The 25,001-nt window shown below is 28.5% G+C and overlaps 1 protein-coding gene across 1 annotated transcript in view; it reads left to right on the top strand.

The window, feature by feature from the left end:
• LOC135926327 (tetratricopeptide repeat protein 13-like) overlaps positions 1 to 16,068 on the top strand; it is a 33,620-nt gene extending 17,552 nt beyond the window's left edge. Inside the window, exons 13-23 of the mRNA XM_065462164.1 lie at positions 2,294 to 2,343; positions 3,072 to 3,243; positions 3,823 to 3,920; positions 4,971 to 5,093; positions 5,806 to 5,889; positions 6,609 to 6,696; positions 6,790 to 6,932; positions 7,216 to 7,330; positions 7,506 to 7,585; positions 12,092 to 12,250; positions 15,896 to 16,068. Coding sequence (XP_065318236.1) covers positions 2,294 to 2,343; positions 3,072 to 3,243; positions 3,823 to 3,920; positions 4,971 to 5,093; positions 5,806 to 5,889; positions 6,609 to 6,696; positions 6,790 to 6,932; positions 7,216 to 7,330; positions 7,506 to 7,585; positions 12,092 to 12,250; positions 15,896 to 16,016 — 1,233 coding nt within the window. The 3' untranslated portion in view covers positions 16,017 to 16,068. The remainder of the gene's footprint in view (positions 1 to 2,293; positions 2,344 to 3,071; positions 3,244 to 3,822; positions 3,921 to 4,970; positions 5,094 to 5,805; positions 5,890 to 6,608; positions 6,697 to 6,789; positions 6,933 to 7,215; positions 7,331 to 7,505; positions 7,586 to 12,091; positions 12,251 to 15,895) is intronic.
• Positions 16,069 to 25,001: the final 8,933 nt, after the last annotated feature.

The following is a 25,001-nucleotide window of genomic DNA, read 5'->3' as shown; positions in this document are numbered from 1 at the left end:
GTGCTTCTTTAGATTTAAGCATCTCGAATGTCCCTATTTCAAAAGGATGATCATGTATAATCAGTTACTCTACAACGATATTTTATAATATCCCCATTTTGACACTGAAATCTATAGAGATAGTTCTGAAAGAAGAGTAACATTTTCCCCTTTTGGCTCTTGACAAAACGAGCCTCTAGTTAAATTAAAAATAATATTAATACAATTTATTATTACGATAATTTTTGCAATAAATATTTGAATTTAAGTCTAATAAAGCTTGCGCTAAGTCAAGAGGGGAATCTAGATTTGTGTAAATTGAGAAATTATAATAGATTTTATTTACTTCAGATATCAGGCAATATCACAGAAACCTGTAGTTGCAAATTTGGAATATCATTGCATGAACATAGATTATAAACAAATTTTTACTTGAGATAACTGGCAAAGAATCTCGTGATTGCGATGTGGAAGAGTAAGATGGGTGTTATCTTATTCAAAATAACGATGTTTAAATATCTTAAATATTTATTTCATTACATTTACACTTAGCTGTATGTTCTATGATAATTATTATGCCCTTTTAATTATAGCTTAGCTCTACCAAAACAATTGTCACGATCAACTTAGTTGTATAAACTTTTTATCAGGTACACGTATTACTATCACATTGTTTTCTTTACGAGTTAATATATAAAATAATACAATATTTCTTCGAATTTAATATTTTTGTATTCTGAGATTAGCATTCCATGTTATTGGCGACAGTCGCTGTAGAGTTTATAGGTATTTATGTATATTATAATATGCATAAAATGAGAAAATATATATATCCATATATACTTTAACAAATAAATTGTAGCTTTAAACCAAAATACAATTAAATTACAGTTCTCTCCGCTACAATTTGAATTCTTCGTGATAATGTAATGGGGGTTTCGAATCACTTCCTTTTTTTTAAAGTTATATTTCCTTTATGTTCTGCATTGTCTAAATCCGCAGCCATTGTTTTTTGGGGGTATTTCTTTAGCTTGTACATGAGAATCCCTCAGTTGGTCGGCATGCTTGCTTTTTTTTTACAATACCCTCTGACTCAACATCATACAATATCGCACTTTTCCGTTGAACCACTGTCCCATCATCCAATCCTCGTCGCCAAATGTAGAGTTTATAAAGTGGTATTTATTTTATGTATATTATATGTATAAAATATATCCAATATATACTTTTTACAAAATCGTTTATCTATTTATTCTATTACAATAAATTTGTAGCTTTAAACCAAAATAACAAAATACAATTTTATAAATAAAAGTTAATACATTACAGTCGTTAACATCTATAAATATTTGATATTAATTTAAAAAAAAATTATTAAGACCTATATAAATCTTTATTTGAACAAGTGTTATGTTAATTATTTAGAGTATTACATATAAATTAAATTATATTTTCATTCACCATGTTAACAATTGCAAAAATTTTGTGTTAAAAAATGGAATATGAAGATCACTCATAATGTCTCAATATTAATCAAGCATTAACATTTGAAGGTTAATTGATTTGATATTATTTAAGTTATTTTACGATCTTAATTAATTAAATACAATCATTTATTAATACAAAATTAAATCAAACCAATTTAATATTGTGATTTGTTTTAGTAAAGTTCAAAATCGATAATCAACTAAATTATTCATTTTTAAGTTTTTTAATTTATATGCCTCTTACTTAGAAAATTTCTAAAAAAATGCAAACCAGTAGTATACTGTTGAAAACTTATATACTTCAAATTTAAGATTTTTGTATTCTAAGATAGTATTCCATATTATTGACGACAGCCGTTAACATTTATAAATATTATTATATTCGAAAAAGGTATGAAATATAATTTGCGATTTATATTTAACGACCATTTTTGATTTTTCATCGCTTCAGATATGGCATGGCGGCCATTTTTTGAATATGTCATTTTGAAGACGTTTATAAAACATAATCAATTAACGCTACTTTGAGCAATGCTATTTAGATGTCAACCGTTTCTTTATTTGGCTATGAATAATATAACTAATCAATTCATTCTCTATAGTCGTTTGATTTACTCCTTTCTTTCTTTCTTTCTTTCTTTCTTTCTTTCTTTCTTTCTTTCTTTCTTTCTTTCTTTCTTTCTTTCTTTCTTTCTTTCTTTCTTTCTTTCTTATATTTTCAAAATTTTTTAAAATTATTATGGGGGAAAAAATATATCTTTTTATATAGTCGTAATCCTTCTTTCCATTTTTTTTACAAAAAAATATATATATAATAAATAAATCAGAAAACTTTAAATCCGCCAGAGCAGCCGCCCATGAATTCCGCGATAAAACCGTAAGCCCCTTTTTATTGCGTTTTTTTCTAACCCTGCTTTTTCCGCAAAGCGATTTATATTATTGAGATGTTGTATTTACTAACTAACCCATTGATTCCTTTTGGATCAATGACAAATGAGCTGATGACACGCCATTTTTGTTTTACCCTTATTAAATAAATAATTAATGTTATTAAAAAAAATTTTTTATACGAAAAACTTTATTCAAATTTTTTTTTTAGCACGGATAATCTGAATAGCGTGTCACCAGATGATTTTATTTTAATACTTAAATCTAGGAATTCGATCATTGAGTTAAGGCAGTATATTTATGGCCAGGGATGTGAACCCGTTGAATTTGAAACCGCGGACCAAACAGAGACCGATTTGAGGGCAAATCGGGCCTGAGACGGGTTTGGACCTCTCTTAAGAAATCGGTTTTGACTATGTTCCTGTTATCAAAATTTCCACAAAATTGCACCCGGGTTCAGGTTCGCATCCTTGTTTATGGCATAAGAGTCAAGTATCTAATAGTATCTTTTCCAAAAAAAAAAAACTTCATTTTCCTGAATGGTACTAGTTAGTTTTTTTTTTCAATGCCTATATTTAAATTTTTTAAAATAGAATTAATTTTCTTAACACCTAATATGCACAAGATATCGCCGATCGAAAAGATTGTTAGAATTGTAAAAACAAGTTGTTATAGATATGGGCGTTTTGACAAAATTATTTATCATTTTTTTTTTAGATTGTTAATTTCAGAGAGCCAAAATGGGTTGAGACAAGAAACCAAAAATACCCTGTGTGAAGCCGCTAAACTAGGTAGGTCCATGCTCGGTACCGGTGACGGCTGGGCTAACACGCCAAGGGAGAGACTTCTCGTTGGGTTGGCGGTCGTTCATTTAGCGCAAACGTTAAAAGTTTTTTTTTTATCTTAATCATTTCAAATCTGATGCTGTTTTCCGTGATTACGATCATATTATATACCGACAAACAGCATCATGGATAGAATAAGGACAATATGCTTTCAAAATAATTATACAGATATATTTACGATTGTGGCCTGTTTTTATGTTTTTACCAATTTCTAAGTAAACCGGTATAGGGGAACGTGAAGACTTCTATAAATTCGTTTGAGTGCTCTCCTTCGAATCTAACCAGAACTCGATTGGACTGAACTGAACTCTATGCGATCATCGGACAAGCTTGGCCAGATGGAACATTGACAAACTCTGACAGAATTTTTAGATTATTTTTGTTTTCCCTTTCTACAAAAAAATCTTCCATTTCTTTTTTTTTATCTATCCGATATTTTCCTTTAATTTTTCTCCCCCCCCCCTCCTCCTTCCACATTGCATCAAACTCTCTTCCTTAAAAAAAAAATAAACATATCGGTCAAAAATTTATTATTTATCTCGGACAGGAGTGAACTTGAAAAATTTGAACATATTGTAAGATGTATATATATATATAAATAATAAAATAACTATATTTTTAAGGATTACCGCCTAAAGTACGGTGATTATTCGTTTTTGACAAGGCACGGTTCAGAATTCTCTTGGATTGACATGTACCAACTCGTAACCAAATATATCAGGTATCTATCTTTTTACTTTTCCTCACCCCCCCCCATCAACTCATACAGATTATTAGAAAATCATTTTATCCTTTGTCAATGTCTAAACCTTTTGATGTAAGGTTCGATTCTTGTTATACAGGGTGCCCCATATATTCGTTTCTATATATATAAATAATTTAAATCTTATTTTAACACCCACAGAGTTAAAATTAGCGCAAAAATTGTAACATGCGAGGAGATACGAATGATAACAATAAAAAATAAAAAAAATCTTTATGATACCGTTCAAACTAAGTTATGGCGGTTTATAAAAGTTCGGTTAACTTCTTTTTAAATTATTTTCTGTTCGACGCTTTTTATTTTAAAGCGCCATAAAATATTATAAGGAAGAAAAAAAAAGAAAAAGGCGCGAAGATGATTGACCCTATACATGATTTGATTATGACAGGATTTTTTTCTATCTAGAATTTTGATGTAAATCAAGTTAGGGTCAAATTATTAACTTTGGATGTCCATTCTAACCCCGATTTGTTTTACCCACCTCTCCCTCCACACACACAAATATTTTTTTAGCGTTATATAAGTGTTTTTTTTTAAACAAAAAAATCCAATTATAGTTCCATAAAATAATTCAATCGGCTGTATTGGGGAATATAGGAGAAGAGAAAATAAATGGTGCAAGATAAGTATCGGAATAAATTTTTTATTTATATAGTAACGTGTAAAGGAGAATATGGGCAAAAAAGTAACATTTATCATCGACGTATAGTTTTCGGCAATATCTCAATTTTTCTTCAATATATCTATGATCGGACCTAATTTACCCCGGGCAAAAATCTCTTTTACAGTGGGGGTGGGGTGGGGGATTTGTGTGCTCGTGAATTGGACTTTCTTGAATACTGTCTGTCATCTTTATATACCACATTACATTTCGATGATTACTGTTAATTGACGTTTTAAAGTTTCTCGTTCCGATTTAATTTTAAGGGGGGGGGCGCCCATTTAGGAATCGTCACGCTAAAAGAACAATATATAATAATGAATATATTTTATTTTTATTTTCTAAAGGTTATCCGACTTTTCCCAGCCTTTGTTCTGGTTTTACCAGCTTCCTCGGAAATCTTTCGCGAGATCCACTAGGTACGGAGATAGGTCGTCATCGAAGCTGGACTCTTATTTTTATCTTTTGAAGTTAACATATATATATATTTTTTTTAAAAAAATATGTTATTTTACATTTTATAACTTGAGTGTAGTAAAAAAAATAAATATTGCCATGAGTAGAAGAATTCCTCGGTAGCATATTTATAAATCCATTACAAATATATTCAAGAGCGATACTTGGAGATATGGCCAGAAATAGCTATTAATATCAATGGAAAGATCTAATCAGGTTTTTCGACCAAAAAGCCAATAACAAAATATTGAGAATGTATATATAAATTTTCCCAAATGTATGTGGGAAGTGGCGATAAATCTTATTATTCCTTTCCATAAGAAATATAATCAAATTTTTTTAAATCATACATTTGGTCTAACTAAACTGGCCACCCTGCCCCAGATGTTTCTCTCAGATAAGGGTTTTTTTTTTATTCTACACGTATTTCTTTCTATATAATTAATTACTCATGTTTTGGTTTATTCGCCAAAAATACTATAGTTATGCGAAGTAGCGAGATTCTTGTGGATTTCGCTAGTCAAATAGTATCGCCGCTTAAAACGATACAGTTTGAAAGGGGACTCTGACCTTAAAATCGATTTTTCTGTAACACGGACCGGACCTGAAGATATTTGAGCGCAAGCAGGTCAATCAAATGACCCAATTAACACAGACTTGATTATTTTTTTGCTAGATTTTTTTTTCTGAAGAAAGAAGTTTTAAAAGATTTATTGTAAATAACAGGGAAGGTAAAAGAACCCCGAAATACGAATCGTACTTCAAATTGGTCCTAAATCTGCTGACCACCCTAGTGCAACATTCCGATAGGTATTATTATTATTATCGAACATTTTTTTTTTGTTATTAATATATTTAGAATACTAAAGATGATAATACAGAATAAATAAGAAAGAAATGAATGGAATGAAGAAAAAAAAAGGGTGAAAAAGAATGTAGATCGATTTTTAATAAAAAAAAAAGGATGGACATAACAATAGCTGAGTTTAACTACTAAAATTAAAGTATAGACTTTTTTTGGTTTCCTAGAAATGGTTCTGCCGTGTCTAAAAAAAGAATTTAGATGGCCGTTTTACTTCTAAAATTTTTGTTCTGGTTTCAGCTAATCTTTCTCACTTTGGTTCTTTGTTTCATGTTCCAAACTCTGTATAGTAATCGGAGCCCGCCCGACCCGTGGAAATTTTTGTAAAGGTTTTTCGCATCCGACGTGAACCGAGCTTTCGGACCGTATATTTATTTTTTACCGCTTTTTATTTTTCAATAAGTGGGCCCAATGCTGTCGTTGGCGATTTAACAGCTGATCGAATTTAATATAAAAACTGTTTTATCTATCACCATTTAAATTTTAAAGGGATATTATTTGATATCGATGAAGCAAAAATTGATTTCATAGCGAAAATTTTTTGCAAACTCGATTCTGATTATCTCTCGTCTTACTTACCGTGGTGTTTCAAAAAGGACAAATCAATATTCTAATATTTTTTTAAAAAAAATACGAATATACATTATATATTTGAATGTGTTAACAGCGAGGACATGCTCAAGCCTTACTCAGAAAATGGTTCCTATCTCATGGATAGCCCGCTCAATTACTCCCAACTTCTGACTTTCGCCAAAGTTTATTTTTATTTTTACAAAAAAAAAAATGTAGTTAAAACGAATATACAATCATTTTATTTATCATCCCACCTCCCTCCCCTCACTCTACAGAGTAAAATGAATGAAGACGGGGTCAGCATATCGACTCAAATTCCTTCCAGAAAATTCGATTCCAGTTCATTCGGGAAGCTAAACGCCGTTTCCGTACATTTGACCAGAAATGAATCCCTGGGATTCAGGGCCAGCGATATCAAGTTTCATTTCTCTCTTTTCGTCTTTCTTTTCTTCCGGTCTTCTTCTTTTTTTTTTCTACAAAATCCAAAACAGTTATCAAGAGCCAGGAATGATCCCCCACCCCTTTTCCGATCATCACGAATAGGATCCTTCTTTACTTTAAAGGGGGCTGAGTACAAACCATAACTCTCTTTCCTTTATATATATAAACGGCAACATATGTTTTTCAGCTGTTTGTAATAATAATATTTTTCCCCCAATGCCCATTCCCTTCTCCCTTTACAAAATTTCTTACTTCTTCAGCGAGGATCAGATGAATCTTTTTTTGAAGATCAAGTCTTGTCCCGACCGAAACAATTCCTACATGATTGAATTGAATGAGCTATACAAGGAACTGTTTAGCCCCCATATATTTGAAGTTAATTTTTTTTTTTCCTGATACTTTTTTTAAAAATTATTTTTTTAATTGACGTATTTTGAATTTGATTGATTTCGATACATATTTTTTTTTTGTCAGTTTACATGTCAAATGTTAAGAAGTTAATTATTTTTTTTAAATTCTAATTTTGATTTTCTATTTTTCCACATGTAAGAATATGGATGCCTTTTTGGAACAACTGCTAACCATTTTATACTACTTCAGCAACTTCAACCCCCTGAGCTCTCACGTCAGGTATGTTTAATATTTATCTACAATATTACAAAAAATACGAAATTTCGATATTACGAACCTGTCCAAGATTCAGTGTCGGAGTAATCTTGGCTACTTTGAGCCGAGATTTTTAAAATGAGAGATTTGCGATTTTTTGAAAAGTTTTTCCATTTCGAAAACGCACAATCGACGGTCGAGGAAAAAAAAAGAAAATATATTTTGTATTGGACATATGGAAGATGATATAAAATAGTATCTTATTGACCCCTGCCTACCATGGGCCTACAATTACTTGCAAACATTCTATATGTCTCCTGCTCGTATTTTAAATTTTTTTAAACTCGAATCGGACAGGACACAGACCTTCTTATAAATTTTTAAATTATTTTGTTTTTTCCTTTAAATACTTTCTATCTTTTCTTTTCATTTATAAAATATCATTTTCAATAATTAACAGAAAAAAAATATTTTCATTTTCCATGAGCGCTTATTTAATTTTTTTCCTCCTTCGTGGATATCGAAATATCCGTTCTTTCATTTTTAACATTTTCAACTCGAGCTACATAAATAGAAAGTTGGGTCTGATTGGCTCTTGTCAATTAGTCCTATATTTTATTTTTTACCACCCAAAAAAATATCAGGCAGTTCGTTTCGAATACTTTTATTGATTTTTTTTTGCGCATAATCCTCTCTTAGCCCCCTTTACCTTGAATTAAAAGCTGATAGTTTTTTTTAAAAAAATCGTTTTTTATGAGATCAATTTTTTCTTTATTAAAATCATCATTTCTTAGATTATTATTTATGAATTGAAATTAAAGATAAAAATTAATATTAAACAGAATTTTAAAAATCGATCAGCTGTTAATTCGCGATCGCAATCGCGCCACTTCGAATTCGAGGCCAAATGATTTTTTTTTATCAAGTCTCAATCCGTTTTTCTTATCTACCTTTTTTCTTCTCCAGTGCTTGCTTTATAAAAAAAAAGGAATACTAAGAATACGAACAAATCGCTAAAATTTTAGGGCTGGATATTATTTTCTTCTTCCATATTTTTAAATCTTGGGTCATTGCCGTATTTATTATAATTCAGTAATATGTTTTAAAAAAAATACTAGATTCTTCTTCTTCTTCTTTTTTTTTTAGTATCTGTGAAGTGGTATCGTTATGATCCCATCTCTCTATCGCTCCCAGGTGGTTTATTGGTGCCCCAGAGAGTGTCAAACCGAAATCGTTATATTTAAAAAGAGCTAAGCGAACGTTCACGATTTCTTCTGTATTTCTAGTGTTGCTAAAAAGGGTTCCATCCGGGTCAATTTTTCAAAACGGCTCGATTAAGATTATAACCATAATCATGTTGTGTAAGCCCGATATTTTCGCTCGTAAATGGCGGAAAGGCTTGGGATTCTACTTTAGGCCGCATTCATAGTGGATCCGATCCGACACGATTTAAACAGCTGATCGTTAAAATCTGTTTACGAGATCATTTTTTTTGTAATAATATTAATTTTGTCTATGATAATAACCTAGGAAATACTGGTTTAAATAAAGAAAGATTGATTCTCATAAACCGATTTTAAAAATCGATCAGCTGTTAAATAGTGTCGGATCGGATCCACTATGAATGCGGCCTTAGCCCTAATTAGGCTTATAAATTATATATTTATTTTGGTTAAATCCCAAATCTGATTTTTTTAAACAGCACTATACTCTCTCGCCGTTCAAATTTCGTATAAAGTTGACACGATTTAACAGCTGATCGATTTTTAAAATCTGTTTTTACGAGATCAATTTTTTTGGTAATAATATTAATTTTGTCTCTAATTCTTATACATGATGATAACCTAAGAAATACTGGTTTTAATAAAGAAAAATTGATTCTCGTAAACCGATTTTAAAAATCGATCAGCTGTTAAATAGTGTCGGATCGGATCCACTATGAATGCGGCCTTACCCTAATTAGGCTTATAAATTATATATTTATTTTGGTTAAATCCCAAATCTGATTTTTTTAAACAGCACTATACTCTCTATGCCGTTCAAATTTCGTATAAAGTTGACACGATTTAACAGCTGATCGATTTTTAAAATCTGTTTTTACGAGATCCATTTTTTTGGTAATAATATTGATTTTGTCTTCTAATTCTTATACATGATGATAACCTAAGAAATACTGGTTTTAATAAAGAAAAATTGATTCTCGTAAACCGATTTTAAAAATCGATCAGCTGTTAAATCGTGTCGGATCGGATCCACTATGAATGCGGCCTTACCCTAATTAGGCTTATAAATTATATATTTATTTTGGTTAAAATCCCAAACCTGATTTTTTTAAACAGCACTATACTCTCTACGCCGTTCAAATTTCGTATAAAGTTGACACGATTTAACAGCTGATCGATTTTTAAAATCTGTTTTTACGAGATCAATTTTTTTGGTAATAATATTAATTTTGTCTCTAATTCTTATACATGATGATAACCTAAGAAATACTGGTTTTAATAAAGAGAAATTGATTCTCGTAAACCGATTTTAAAAATCGATCAGCTGTTAAATAGTGTCGGATCGGATCCACTATGAATGCGGCCTAAGCCCTAATTAGGCTTATAAATTATATATTTATTTTGGTTAAAATCCCAAATCTGATTTTTTTAAACAGCACTATACTCTCTACGCCGTTCAAATTTCGTATAAAGTTGACACGATTTAACAGCTGATCGATTTTTAAAATCTGTTTTTACGAGATCAATTTTTTTGGTAATAATATTGATTTTGTCTCTAATTCTTATACATGATGATAACCTAAGAAATACTGGTTTTAATAAAGAGAAATTGATTCTCGTAAACCGATTTTAAAAATCGATCAGCTGTTAAATAGTGTCGGATCGGATCCACTATGAATGCGGTGCCTAAGTTCTTATTTATATACTCTATACATGTTAACCGTCAACGTACTTTTTTCTTCTTCCGGCCAACGATGTTATTTTTACAACTTTAAATAAAATCTCTTTTTCTTTTCTTTTTTTAAAAAAAATTTATTAAGTTGGATTTTACCTGGAATTGTATTCCAGCATGTACTAAGAATAACTATCGTAGGAATTGTAGAAAATTTTGCCGTTCACCTTTTAATCATTTATAATTGAGTATAAAAAAAATATATGGGAAAGTTTAGTATAAATTTATATTAAATTTGGACGACGTTGATTTGGCAAAATTTGTCTAAAATATATATGGTATATAGGTAATTTCAAATATGACGGCATACATTTTCCGATAAATATTGGTTTTTTAAAAAAACGCTCAAAAAATGATTTTAAAGTTTAATAAAAAATGACACATTGCCCGGAAAAAAACGCATTGACTCTAACATATAATATATATATATATATTAATAACGTTAATTTATATATTTATTTTTTTTAAAAAAAAAGAAGATATAACTATTATATAATATATTATTTAATCTACTCTAACATTATATTATTACGTATTTAAAATAAATATAAAACCTGATGACCCCATCATTTGCCAATTTTCTAATTTTTTTTTCGATAAAACGAAGGGGGTATGTAAAGAAATACAAAAAAAAATACAAACGCGTGTCTGTATCTTGATCACCGCGATATGGAATTGATGTTATCGGACGAAGAAAATAACATGATCTCATCATCCTAGCTAGTTGTTGTTAAAAAGCCCGATTGGAGTAGATTTAAAAAAACGGCCCGAATCAAGGTTATAACCACAAAATAACTTTATGGTAAGCCTAAAGATTTTATGCGAATAGCTGGCACAGAAATGCTTGGACATCTATTCGCCAAATTCTCGATACTTACATAATATTTATTTTAGGACTCCCAAATTGGGCTTTTTAACGACACCACATCCTTACTACCACATATTTATTTTACGGAAGGCAACTTGGAGTGATAAAATTTGTGCGCCTTTAGAAACGAACAGCTTTATGATTTTATAAAAGTCTATAATGAGGGATCAATTTCATATAAATGGCATTTCTTAGAAGTTTTCCCGAGTTTCGCACATTTAAGATATATATTTTCCTAACCCACAACGATGATAAACCATATAGACATTTGGCCTATTAAAAAAAAATGGATTAAAAAAAGTCGACCAATATTATTCGTATTGGATTCGTTTTTGAAGGAATAGAAAAATATACCATTCTCTCGATTGGTTTTAATTAAGTTATAATTCGTTTTTGAATTAGGCCCGAATTCGTCAATATACTAAATGACATTTTTATTTTGTGCAAATGGTATTATAAATATTAATAAATATCAGAGTTGTTAAAGGATCTAGATACTTGTATCTAGATCCCGTATCTAGATATTAAAATGTGGTATATCTGTATCTAGATAGATTTTTGATTAAAATATCTGTATCTAGATATTATTTTAGACGATGTATCTGTATCTAGATCCATTTAAAAAGTATCTTTTAACAACTCTGATAAATATACATATATTTTAGACTACTTAATACTTAGTATTTATATATATATATATTCTGCAGCGAAATCGGGTACGCTACTACGGCCTCCATATTACTGGCTCTCGGGTACGAGTTGGATAATAGGATTCCCCCTAACAAATCCGTTCTATTTGACGCACTTTTGTCGGGTACGCCCGAAGCCTTCGTCCTAGTCACCAAGCAGTGGGTCAGATTAAAGAAGTTTGATTAAAATAAATAACTATCTTTTTGGAGAAAAGGAAGGGGAGGGGGGGGGTGGAAGGTGAAAGGCATATTTAAAATTGAAACGAGAATTTTGATTCCGAGGAATAGGAAAAAATTGTATAATACTACCCGTTATAAATATTTTAACCCTTTATCAAATTCTTACAGAATTTCCAGATAGAACATTTTTTTAGGCAACTTTTCCTAGGCATGTTTCTAGCTAATTTTTTTAATTCCCGAATAAGTGGATATAATTTATCAAAACAAATTTATTTTTTGGTGTATATATTATTTTTTTTTAAAAAATACTTGGTAATTATGACCTTTTTCTGGCTCAATTTAATCGTTGAATAAAAAGAACGAATGATTTTTTATTCATTATATTGACTATAAAACTATAAGAATTTTTAATTTAAATATTATTACGTGTTTATTTGAAATTAAGATAAGACTTATTTTATTTAAAGGGGAAATTCATCGTACGGAAAGTTAAAACTGAAAAAACTGCATTCGAATAACATTGTTTTTTTGCCGTGAGATCAGAATTCACGCGTATTATGTCCAGAGTTGTTAAACGCTACTTTTAAAAGTAGCGCGCTACCGCTATCGCTATTTATCAAAAAAAGTAGATCGCTACCGCTATCGCTATTTATCAAAAAAAGCAGCTCGCTATTAGCTACTTTTTATAAAAAAATTTACAAACAAATTTGTTTTATTTTTTGCTTATAATGTAAATTGTATAGTAAATAATATAAAAATCAACATTTATAAATATAAAAATATAGTTAGTTTTGATTATAAAAAAATTTATGTAAGAAAATAAATGTTTATGGTAATTTGTTGCATTTTAATAATAAAATTCAATATTATCATCCCCAAGTCTAGATCGACGATCAGAAAGTATAAGTTTTGCCTTATTAAATAATCTCTCTACACTAGCACTTGAGGGTAAGGTCGTATTTAATTTATATACATATATTAATATAAGAGTTAATAAAATTTTAAAAAAAAAAGAAGATAGACTATCAATAATTTTTTTTGCAAGTACATCGTATGTCTGGCATCCTTATATCATTTTTAGGGCTAATGCCACAGATCTTCTTTTTAGAGTTCTAGGGTCTAATCAATGGCCTGTGATTCCCAAATAAGTTCAGAAATATTTAATCAGATCAATTTATAAATATAAACAAGTTTTTATCTTCTGTTATGTGTTCAACTATCTCCCGTGGTACATAATATGATATCTCTGATAACTCAACTATTAGAGTATCTTTCATCATTTTAAAGTTATCTGCTATTTTATTCATTTAGTGTCTGGTGGCATAAAATTTTTGTACCAGGGGGATTGAGTTTTAATCATCATGGTAAATGATGGATTATTAACTAAGGACATTGGCTGAAATGTATAAATTATAAAATCAACAATAACTTTATCAGCCAATTTCTGAGAAATATTGTCATTTGCATTATTAATTAATTTGGCTTGAATTGAATTAGTCTTTTTGGATGTAGAGTCGCCTATACCAAAATTATTTAGATGTTTCTCCATTTCCTTAAAACTCGTGAACAGTCTTATAAAATAAGTATTATTAGAATATAAAAATGACAATTTACCTTTAGGTGTTTCTTGAGGTTATAGCTACTGGATTGATTTGGGGAAATATTTTTTTTACATCTTAAACAAATAAATTTGAAACCAGTTTTGATTATATATTTATTTTAAAAATTTTCAAATCTATGGAATGGGAAATTTATAATATAGCTATTAAGAACATTTTCTTCCCCTGGTAACTTCCATTTCATTAATTTCATTTTCTAAATCACTTTCAACGATTTGGATATCCATAGGCGATGACATTTTAAATTATTAACCCGTGATTTAGGTTTATAATACAAATGAAAATGATGAATTACAAATCGAAATTATATTTTAATTTCAAAATTAATTAATAAATCATAAAAAATTATAATTAATTATGATATTATATTTTAAATTTTCATGTTTATACTTACCTTCATTCATTATATTTTTTAAGAGTAGCGAAGTCGCCCTAAAATATTAAATAATTATAAAAAAATTAGCCGCTATTAGCTATAGCTACCAAAAAAGTTAGCGCGTTACTTTAATAACTCTGATTATGTCCTATATTTTTATTTTGCTATCTACGCGATGTTTTTTTTGTATTTTTAAAATAACCCCCGAGTTATAATTAATTATATTTGCATCCTATTTTGGGATTTCATTCGTGTTTCCCCAATTATATCAGCTCAAAGGATTTATTTTTAAAAAATAGAGAGAATGTCCTTTTTCGGACTTGAATCCGGTCCCGTGCAGGGCTGTGGATCGCACTCAGGTTTGATGCGATACAGGAAAAACAATCCCTATTTATTTGACGGAGGAAACACAATATTTATAGTGTAAATAGACCGTCATTCCTTGATCCTTTTTAAGATGTCCGAAGCAGATGGGCTCAACGTCCTAAATTTATTATTTCGGTAATATCGCTGGGAGACATTTACGGGTAAATATTAACCCCCTGACCAATGACATATAATAATGCGTAGAATGTCGTTGCATTCATTAAAAGTGTACATCAAATGAAAAACAGCTGAGGACACCATTTTGGTTACCCATATCTTCTTCTTATTTTAAACGAGAGGCCAATTTATTCCTATGTTTGATGCAAACTTTTTTAATGAATTTGCTGCTGATCATCGAGATAATAAGGAAGCAAGGTAGTTTTTAACTTGAGAATAATTACTATATGGGTTACCAAAATGGCGCCTCCAGCTGATTTGCATTCAACAACGCCTTCAAATGCATTATTATGAATGCATTGTCAGTCTAGGTATTATTACATGTCATTATCCCTGACAAAATATCCCTATAAGAATAAAAAAAATAAAATAAGGATAAACCCCAAAATTTTTATCGTTTTCTTTTGTATCAAATTGTTGCTGATTATTTTATTTTTATCAGTTTTCATGTGACAGGTGTCACGTGTCATGGATTTAGACCGGGTAACCAATCAGGGGATCAATATAATATTATAAAAATGGGTTAATATAAATTATTTATATAGCGGTTTTTTCCCCAAAAAATTTAGAAGAAATCTTATAGGATGATTTTTTTGTTTTTCTGTCACTCTTTTTCTCATTTATATAGGAAATTTATATGTCCGGGACACTAAAAATTAAAATTAAATATTTTTTAAAAAACTAAATCATTAAATATATAATAACGAAAAATTGTCTTCCGAAATTTTTAATTTATCACAAATTTTGCCCCCCCCCCTTCCATCATTCTTACCTGGCACCATTTACGTCATAAGACCTTGATATGTCGTCTCATTATATATGAATTTGCTATCTACATGAAACCCGAAGGAACTCAGATTTATAGGGCATTAAATGATTCGAAACTCTTCTTCTCAGTTTGCCCTATTTGTCCTTCGGTCGCATCTTCCACATTTGACATAATTTATTGAGGGAAGGTTTAATTTTCTTTCTTTCTTTTTTTTTCTTTCTTTCTTTCTTTCTTTCTTTCTTTCTTTCTTTCTTACTTTCTTTCTTTCTTTCATTCATTCTTTCAAGAAAAGAAAATAATAATTTGATTTTTTTAACATCCTTTTCTTTTTTAAGGAACACGAAATACATAACTTCATTTCCCAACATGACTACGCGCTTCCCGACTTTGAGATCCTTGCTTAGGGTTTTGACCCTGAATCTTCACGAATTGGAATGCAAATCACTCGCGACATGAAACTCGATTAATTATTATATATTATATTTTTCTTTTCCTATTAATTTATATGCCGGAATAATATTTATATTTATATATGCAATTTACGATTTTATATAAGATATTTGTATATATAATTTTAATTTATTTTTTTCCAACTTATCTGAAACTTGGGTTTAAAAGATTTGATAAAAAAACACAATCGATTTTGAATAATTTAATATAAATTGAAAACTTTTTTTATTATAACAAATCTAATGACATTCATCTAACCGAATTCGGTGACAAAGGAATCCCCGAAAGAATTTGATTTGCCACATCTTTGTAAGTTTTGTGACAAAAGATTTTAAGAAGATTTATATACATATATATTTTATTTAGATTAGATTTGATTTGATATAATGTAATGTAATATACAAGGGAACCGACGGAAAAGAAATATTATTGAATTTAATACGGCAAATATGCAAAATCCTCCATAAAAATAAATCGTGGTTAAGGCACAAATTTGAAATTAGAAAAAGGTTAGGTATTTGTTAAACGGCTCGTTTTGAGGCGATTTTTAAAAACGGCTAACTTAATATTTTAGCCAGAAAAAAATAATTGCCTAAGTCACAAAATTTCGATAATATAAACAATATCTTCAGACTTGCGTTATATATTTCTGGATGAAATATTGAGATAGCCGTTTGCAAAAATCGGCTCAAAACGAGCCGTTTAACAACACTGGAAAAGGTGTTAAAAATTTTAATTTTCAATATATTGTCAGACCAAGTACCATTTTTCTTATTTTTCAGTTTCATTATTTTTTTAAAAAATTTATTTGATAATTTTTGTCCGATACGCTAAAAAAGAAATAATTTTTCTAATCACGATTCATTAAAATGCCAATTTTAAAAAAAAACACATTCCAAAATTTTCGTCGAAATGTCATTATTACCTTTTTTATTAAATTTTAAAAAATCTGCCTAATTTAAGCACCGCTGGGACCAAGATTTTTGCTCAACATGAGAGTGTCTTAATTTATCGAGTGTAATAGTAGCTAATATTTCGATTGGAAGTTAAAATTTTTTAATCTAATTAGGGAGTTTGCCCGAGTTAACAAGATTCTAAATTAGACAAGTTTTACTGAATAAAAACAAATTATTCCCAATAAAATTAGATACCTGATACGTATAACCTAGTGTTAATTAAATTTTCGACTCCAAACAAAATAGGGGGATGGGTCACTAATTTTCTAAGATCCTGAAAAATAATAAAGAACATCTATGATGCTTTAGAAATAATCGTATTTAACGCAAAATTTATTATATCAAAAATAAAACGAACGTAATTAATGGAACATCAATACATCTTTGAAATAGATTTTCGCTTGTAACTTCATCAATTCCTTCTTTTGATATCCGTTCACAAAACAAAACAATCATCTAAAGGAAAGGGGAATATATGGGTTGGATGATATGCCTGCCCTATCCGGAGATCTCTAACTAGTCAACTAACATATTACCATTCCACATCCTTATACATGTCGTTTTTTCGAAAAATTGCAAAACGCTCTCTTTTAAACTCCTAACAAGTCCTTTCGAAATATAATTGTATCCTTTCTCAAAAATACTTTGCTAACTAACTGTATATCAATTTTCATAAACATTTTTTTTCCTACATTTTTTTTTCAAAAGTAAAATTTCCTTATCATATTTTTTAGGAAAACAAATAATGTATCTTTTTTTCAAAAATATATTTTTTCTTAAAGAAGTGTCTTATTTGTAGAAAAAAAACAATATATTTTTTGGAAGCATAAGTAAAAAAAAAAATAGTTAAGATTTTAAATAATTTATGAAGGCCGGGCCCCATTTTAATAAAAAGAAAAACCTGAGATTTTTTATAAATAATATACTCGGGCTGGGTTGGGCCTAATATTTTAGGCAATTCATGCTGGGTCGGGTCGGACCTTAGAATTTTTTTAAAATATATCTAAATTTATCAATTTTATGTTGAATTTTTTTTTTATGTAAAATAAAAATATTTGATTTTTATTTGTAGAAACTAGACGCCATAATAAACATATTTTGAGTAATTATTAAAAAAATCAATTTCTATATTTTAATAACTTCGAGCCGGACTGAGCTTGAAAAATTAGGCCCGATACAGATCACGGTTACATATAATACTTTAATTTTAATAAGAAAATCTCTACTTACAAATAAACGTAAATTATAATAAATACATTTATATATCGTAACCCATTTAAAGTCCACCCTTTTATCACCTAAAATTATTACTGTTGTTAAACTGCTCGTTTTGAGCCGATTTTTAAAAATGGCTAACTCAATACTTCATCCAAAAAAATATTACCCAAACCTGAAGATTTTGCTCATAGAAGGAACATAGGTCTAGACCTGCATCAACAAAGGCTTAGGCAATATTTTTCTGGCGAAAATATTGAGTTAGCCGTTTTTTAAAAATAGGCTCAAGACGAACCGTTTAACAACGCTAAAAATTATATATTTCTTATACCATAAAATCATGTGAATTTGCTTTGATTGGTAAAAATAAATATATTCCCGAAATGCTTTTAAAGGGTTCCACGTCATTACAGAGAATACCATTTTACAGAGAAAACAAAAATAGAGAATGCACTTATAGAGAAAAACAATTATAGAGAATGTCGTTTATAGAGAAAGTTTTATATAGAGAATGACGTTTATAGAAAATGCACTTATAGAGAAGACAATTATAGAGAATGTCGTTTAATAGAGAATAATTTTACAGAGAATGATTTTATAGAGAATTATTTTATAATGAATGTATTTTTTTTTTTTCAATCATAATCAATCATATTATATTTTCTATAATTTTACAAAATAGTATATAACATGTATGGAACGATAATTAATAAAGTAAATTATATAATTATAATAATTACATATAAGGTGGATAAAGATATAAAGAAGAAGAAAAATTTAAAAGGAAAAAAAATATAATATAAAAATAAATGCAGAAAAAATTTTCTTTATACTTTCCTATATGTAAAATAGTAAATTATTATAAATATTATATCATAAAAACATGATTATACATATAGAACTAGGCAAAAAAAAAAAATGAATGTTGTATTTTATAGAATTATTTTATAATGAATATTATTTTATAGAGAATTATTTTATTTAAGAATATGATTATTTTATAAAAAAATGTTATTTATAGTCATAGGTAAAAAAAATTACAGTATTTGACATAATATTATATATTAGAATTACCTTATATAAGAGAATAATTGGGTAGTTTTTTAATTATTAATCGGTACAGAAAATTATTTGTTTATCTTTGCACAAGGTTTTTCGATTATTAGATGAATTAATGGCAGAACAAAATTTTGACATGATTTGTAAGGAAAATCAAATAGTAAAAGAATAAAAAAAATTTAAATTTATTTAATTATATTTATTTAAATAAGTAATTAGTTACTTTTGGCTGTAACTTTTCTAAAAAATGTAGCCAGCTACAGTTACGATTTTGTAAATGTAACTAGTTATAAATATTTTTTAGCTAAAGTGTAGCTAGTTAATGGTAACCACTTAATTTGACAAAACTAATGAAGAGATTTTCATTTATAAGCTTTTTTTTATCTTCAGCAAAATTTATTTTAGTTCTTACTTATATTATTATTCTTCCTAAAAATTTTCAATTATAGATGGGACACACCGATAATCCATTCTTAAGTTAAAAGTTATTTGTCACTAAGAGATAAACATATTTTGACAAGATTTGTAAGGAATTTTAAGAAATTTATTTTTAAAGATAAGAATACAAAATAAAATATATAGTGTTGTTAAAAGTTACTTTAGCAATATGACTTAAAGAATTTTAATACTGTTTGTATATGAAGTTTTTATAAGATAAACCTTGATAATATACTGAGCTTAGCAATATTCATTTCGAAATAGCAAATAAATTTTTACAAAAAATCCAAATAAACATAATATAAATAATATACCAATATAAAAAATACAATTATATGAATAAATTAAATATTTAAATTTAATTTATGGGATAAAGCCCTAATCCAGCATGGTTCTTGAATAAAAATCTTAAACAATTAGAAAAATTCTTTTAGATCTTTCGCGATATTCTTTCTTTGACAACGGAGCCAATAGTCCTAAAGAATATTGTTCCGATTTGTAATTATTCAGGCCATCTTCGTCTTTGAGTGGTAAAAATTAAAATGCTAAAATTTATAATATAATATAATTACTAACTCTTTATAATTTTCCAGATCGTTGGATGATGGGAACATATGAGACGAAAAACTTCGATGCAAGTCCTCTACTGAATTATTTGTATTCGGTTCACGAGTTAGTGTCAATTGTAGCAATTCCATAGAGAAATGCTAATTATTGGCGACTTCCTCTCCATCGCTATCATTTTTCCAATCCACGTCTCTTCAAAGTATTCTAGCAAGGGGGAGAGAATATCCCTATTTTCTTGATAAAATTTAGAGGCACATAATTCCTCGAATCCATCAATTACATTCTCAATTGGTACATATGCCAGTGACATTAACATTTTTATGTACATGCAAAATTTGTTCCAGTTTTGTATGCATTGCAAATTAGCGGAGTTTTTTGAACCGTGCGCCATATGCATTAAGACATATGAAACAGATAACCGCGCAAAAGTAACTGGTTCCTTAATTTATATATATATTTCCATAAATATAATTAAATAATAAATTTAGATTTGTAAATTTTTTTAACATTCTTTTATTATATGATTTAAATCAGCCAATGAATTTATATAAATATAAATATATTCGATTTAACGTAATTTAATCGATCCGGCTAGTCCTGAATCTACTATCCACTAAAAATAATTGTAACTAGTGGCTAGTTATATTTAAAAAAAGAAAACTATTAACTGTGTAACTTGTTATATTATTTAAAATTTAACTACTAACTTAACTAGTTGCATTACATTGCCAAAGTAACTTTTAAACAACACTATTTATTTTATTTTGTACTTATCTTTAAAAATAAATTTCGTAAAATTCCTTATAAATCATATCGAAATTTTATTCTACCATTAATTCATCTAATAATCGAAAAACCTCGCTTATATAAGGTAATTTTAATATTTAAAATTAAGTAAAATACTATTTTTTTTTCCTATGACTATATATAACATTTTTATTATAAAATAAACATATCTTTAAGTAAAATTCTTTATAAAATAATTCTCTATAGTATACATTCTTTATAAAATAATCATATCTTTAAGTAAAATTCTTTATAAAATAATTCTCTATAAAATACATTCTTTATAAAATAATTCTCTATAAAATACATTCTTTATAAAATAATTCTATATAAAATCATTCTCTGTAAAATCTATCTCTATAAAATTATTCTCTATAAAATAATCCTCTATTAAATCATTATCTGTAATCTCTATAAAATTATTCTCTAAAAAATCATTCTCTATAAAATAATTCTTTATAAAATCATTCTCTATAAAATAATTCTCTGTAAAATCATTCTCTATATACGACATCCTCTATAATTGTTTTCTCTATAAAAAATTATCTGTAAAATACATTCTCTATAAAATAATTCTCTATAATCGACATTCTCTATAATTGTTTTCTCTGTAAAAGTTTCTCTATAAATGTTTTCTCTGTAATGACGCGATACCCTCTTAAAGGTATATATAATTAATAATTGGTTTACTATTTTACAACGTCATTTTGTTCTTCTTCTTAATCACCCCCTATGCCCTATATACTCTCTTTTGTCACATTTGTTTTTTTTATCACAATTTCATAAAAAATACTTTTTTTAAAAAAAATAAAATGGTTCATCAAAGTCATAAATTATTCATTTGATCGTATTTATTACACTTAACCTTCTTGAAAATATTTTTCTACTTTCTCATAAAGGGTAAAACACCGTCTGATTGAATTTAGATGCTAATTTTCAAATTTGTAAGCTGCTTATCCTTCACTAATATCTAAATTGACGTTTGAACTATATAATAAAATTAGATAAATTTACTTTCTGTAGCTTCCCTAAAAGAGAGAAATTTTTTTTATAATTCTCAACCCACTAAAAAAAATTATATATTTTTTTTGAACTTTGTCTTCATTATTTATTGTTTTGCATTATATAAATTATGTATTTTATTAAAATATAACTAAACTATTTTAGTGTGCCATGTATCGATTAAAATCTATATTGAGTAACCTTGAGAACTCAATTTAAATATCTTTCTTTTTTTATTGTAATATAATATTTGAGTCCATTTTTTATGCCAGAAAGTCTAAATATCACTAGTTCAGTCTAGCACTTTCTCGTTATCGTCTTTTTTATACACTATTAGAGCGACAGATCCTTGGATCTTGGTTATTAAAATACTTTTGTTTAGAGAGATACATACTATCAATCATAGGAATTTTTATCTCTTATTATATAAGAGTGATTTTGGTAAAATATAATTTAAAAGAAAAGAGGTGAGAGCTGCATTGCTGTATAAAATTAGTATTTGGGTATATGACATAGATGTGGCCTGAGATGCGGGGGCTGATCAAGAGGAAATCCCCCTTCCACCCTTTCGGAAGCCTGTTTTCGTAAATATTTTATGGTGGGGGGGGGGACTAAATACCTTACCCCCCCCCTCCATCCTTAATCTACCAAAATTCTAGCAACGCCCATGTAATATGAATTTGCATGTTTCGCTGTTTTCTTACATGTGTTAATTATTTTTCAACGTTCCAATAACTACGTGCAACGACCCCGAAATTTATTTTACATAAGGAATCTAACCGATTATTTGTGAGTAGTGATCCCTCATCAGATGCAATAGTATTTTTTTCGGAACATCAGATCTCGCGAAGTGGTCTATTACATTCCATAACGATTATAACAATAGCGATCTAAAGCAAAACTGCTATAATTTAATCGGACAACAAACTTTATTAGAAACCTCAAGCACTTCCCATACCTGAATAAACAGTGGAAATTAATAGTTATTTGCATACCGGCATCCAGCATACACAACGCAAAAATCATCTACAACTACTGAAAGATGCCAAAAATATCTCATAATTCCCTTGCCAATTTCAATAAAATCTATAATTTATTTTATATATATTCTTTCCTCTTATTTTGTTCAATTCTATGACTCTTTTTTTATATAAATTTCGTTTCAAAATTTAGCGACCTCTGCAGTAATACGTTGCGAATATTATCCCTCTGATTTATTGTCAACATCTTTTAGGGCTTGCAACATCTAAATCAACTACTGACTGTCATTACAGTACCATTCTATAGTAAATAAAATGAAACGTTAAAGAAGATTTCGGATGAGAATACTCTTTTATAGCGCAAATACCTATCCTGCATGATTGTTTTTAGAATTTTTATGCGCTAACTTTTATATGAATATTATTATCTAGATCATGGTTGGTTTTGGTAATCGAAGAGGTTGGTATAGCACGATGATCTTCGAACAACTGGGGATTTATGGTTAATGCAAAAATGTGCGGATATATGGATTTCTGCACCAAACCGACATGTTAAAATTGATGCGTTGCTATACGCATGTAAATATTGTAAAAATTAATTTTTAGACAAGAGTTGAACACACGAGTAAAGATATGTATAACAAGACGATCCAAGTATCGGGTTCAGGTAGAACTTTCGAGTAAAGATATGTATAACAAGACGATCCAAGTATCGGGTTCAGGTAAAACTTTGAATATTCTAGAAAGACATGGATAATACGTGAAAGATTTTTGAACGTTTAATTTTACTCTATTTATTTTATATATATATATTTTTTTTTTAGCCTAAACCATATTTACAATTACAAAAGATTCATTTGAATAAGCCCTCGTAGTTAACCAATAATTTTTATTTTGATGAACCGTCAAGGACTACGACAACGGGGCTAGATTGGGATGGAGGGGGGTTGGTGGGTGACATAATATCGTCATTTGAAATTAGGGGGGGTGCAGAAATCCGTGGGAAATGGAAGAGGCCAATAAATTTCATATATTTTTCTGAGCTATTCATTTTACAATCGGAGCCTTCTGCGTGTACGGCGTAAACAAGAGTGAAAAAATGGGAAGGTTTAGGCAAAAATAGGAATGACTGGCCACCCTTGTTAAATTGATAATATACCCTTGGGGGTGGGGCATAGTTTAAGCAATTAGTATATTTTTTTTTCTGAGAAATTAAGTTTTTTTTCCTAAAAAAAAAAGCATTATGAAATAGTTCTGAGCAATAAATTATTTATTCTGAGCGTTTGAGATTTTATTCTAACCATTTTAGTTTTTAAATCTCTGCCATTAAATAGAAGTCCTAATAAACTCTGAATACCATTTTTTATTTCTACTTTAGATACAACTTCAGTTTGAATAAATTATATATATATATTAAGAAAAGATTTTCAATCCTATTAGTGTTATTAAATCGTTTTATTTTTTTAAAAACGGTTATCCCAAAATTTTAGCCCCAAAAATATTACGCAAGCCTAAAACCTGGAAATTTTGCTCATGGATGATGGCATAGAGGTTTGGACCGTCTATTAATAAAATCTCGATTGTGGTAATATTATTTTGACTAAGATTCAAAATTAAAATAACTAAAATTAAGCCTTTTAACAACACTAAATCCTAGAAATCCTGAAATCTTAGTGCACTCACCATATATTAACTCTTATGCCTTAATAATCTGTTACAAACGCTTTGTTCATTGGAATGCGTTTATAATCGTGATAGATAAAAATAAACGTTTTTTTGTAAATAAAACAATTGAGCGTTTTTTTCCTCAGTTTTTTATTGTTTTTTTTTAAAATTAAATAAAAGATTTATTATGAATATTGCTTACAGAAAATATAATCTACGATTAGGAATAATTTTCATTGTTAATTATAAGCTTCTTAATAATCCAATCCAGCAAATATTATTTTGCTGAAATTTTTTCATTGTCACAATTTATAATTTACTTA

Source organism: Gordionus sp. m RMFG-2023, chromosome 3, assembly GCF_954871325.1.
Source record: "Gordionus sp. m RMFG-2023 chromosome 3, tfGorSpeb1-WG-v2, whole genome shotgun sequence".
NCBI classification, from domain to species: domain Eukaryota; kingdom Metazoa; phylum Nematomorpha; class Gordioida; order Chordodea; family Parachordodidae; genus Gordionus; species Gordionus sp. m RMFG-2023.
Note: the sequence above shows the minus strand (reverse complement) of the source record. Positions and strands in the feature narration are given on the sequence as shown.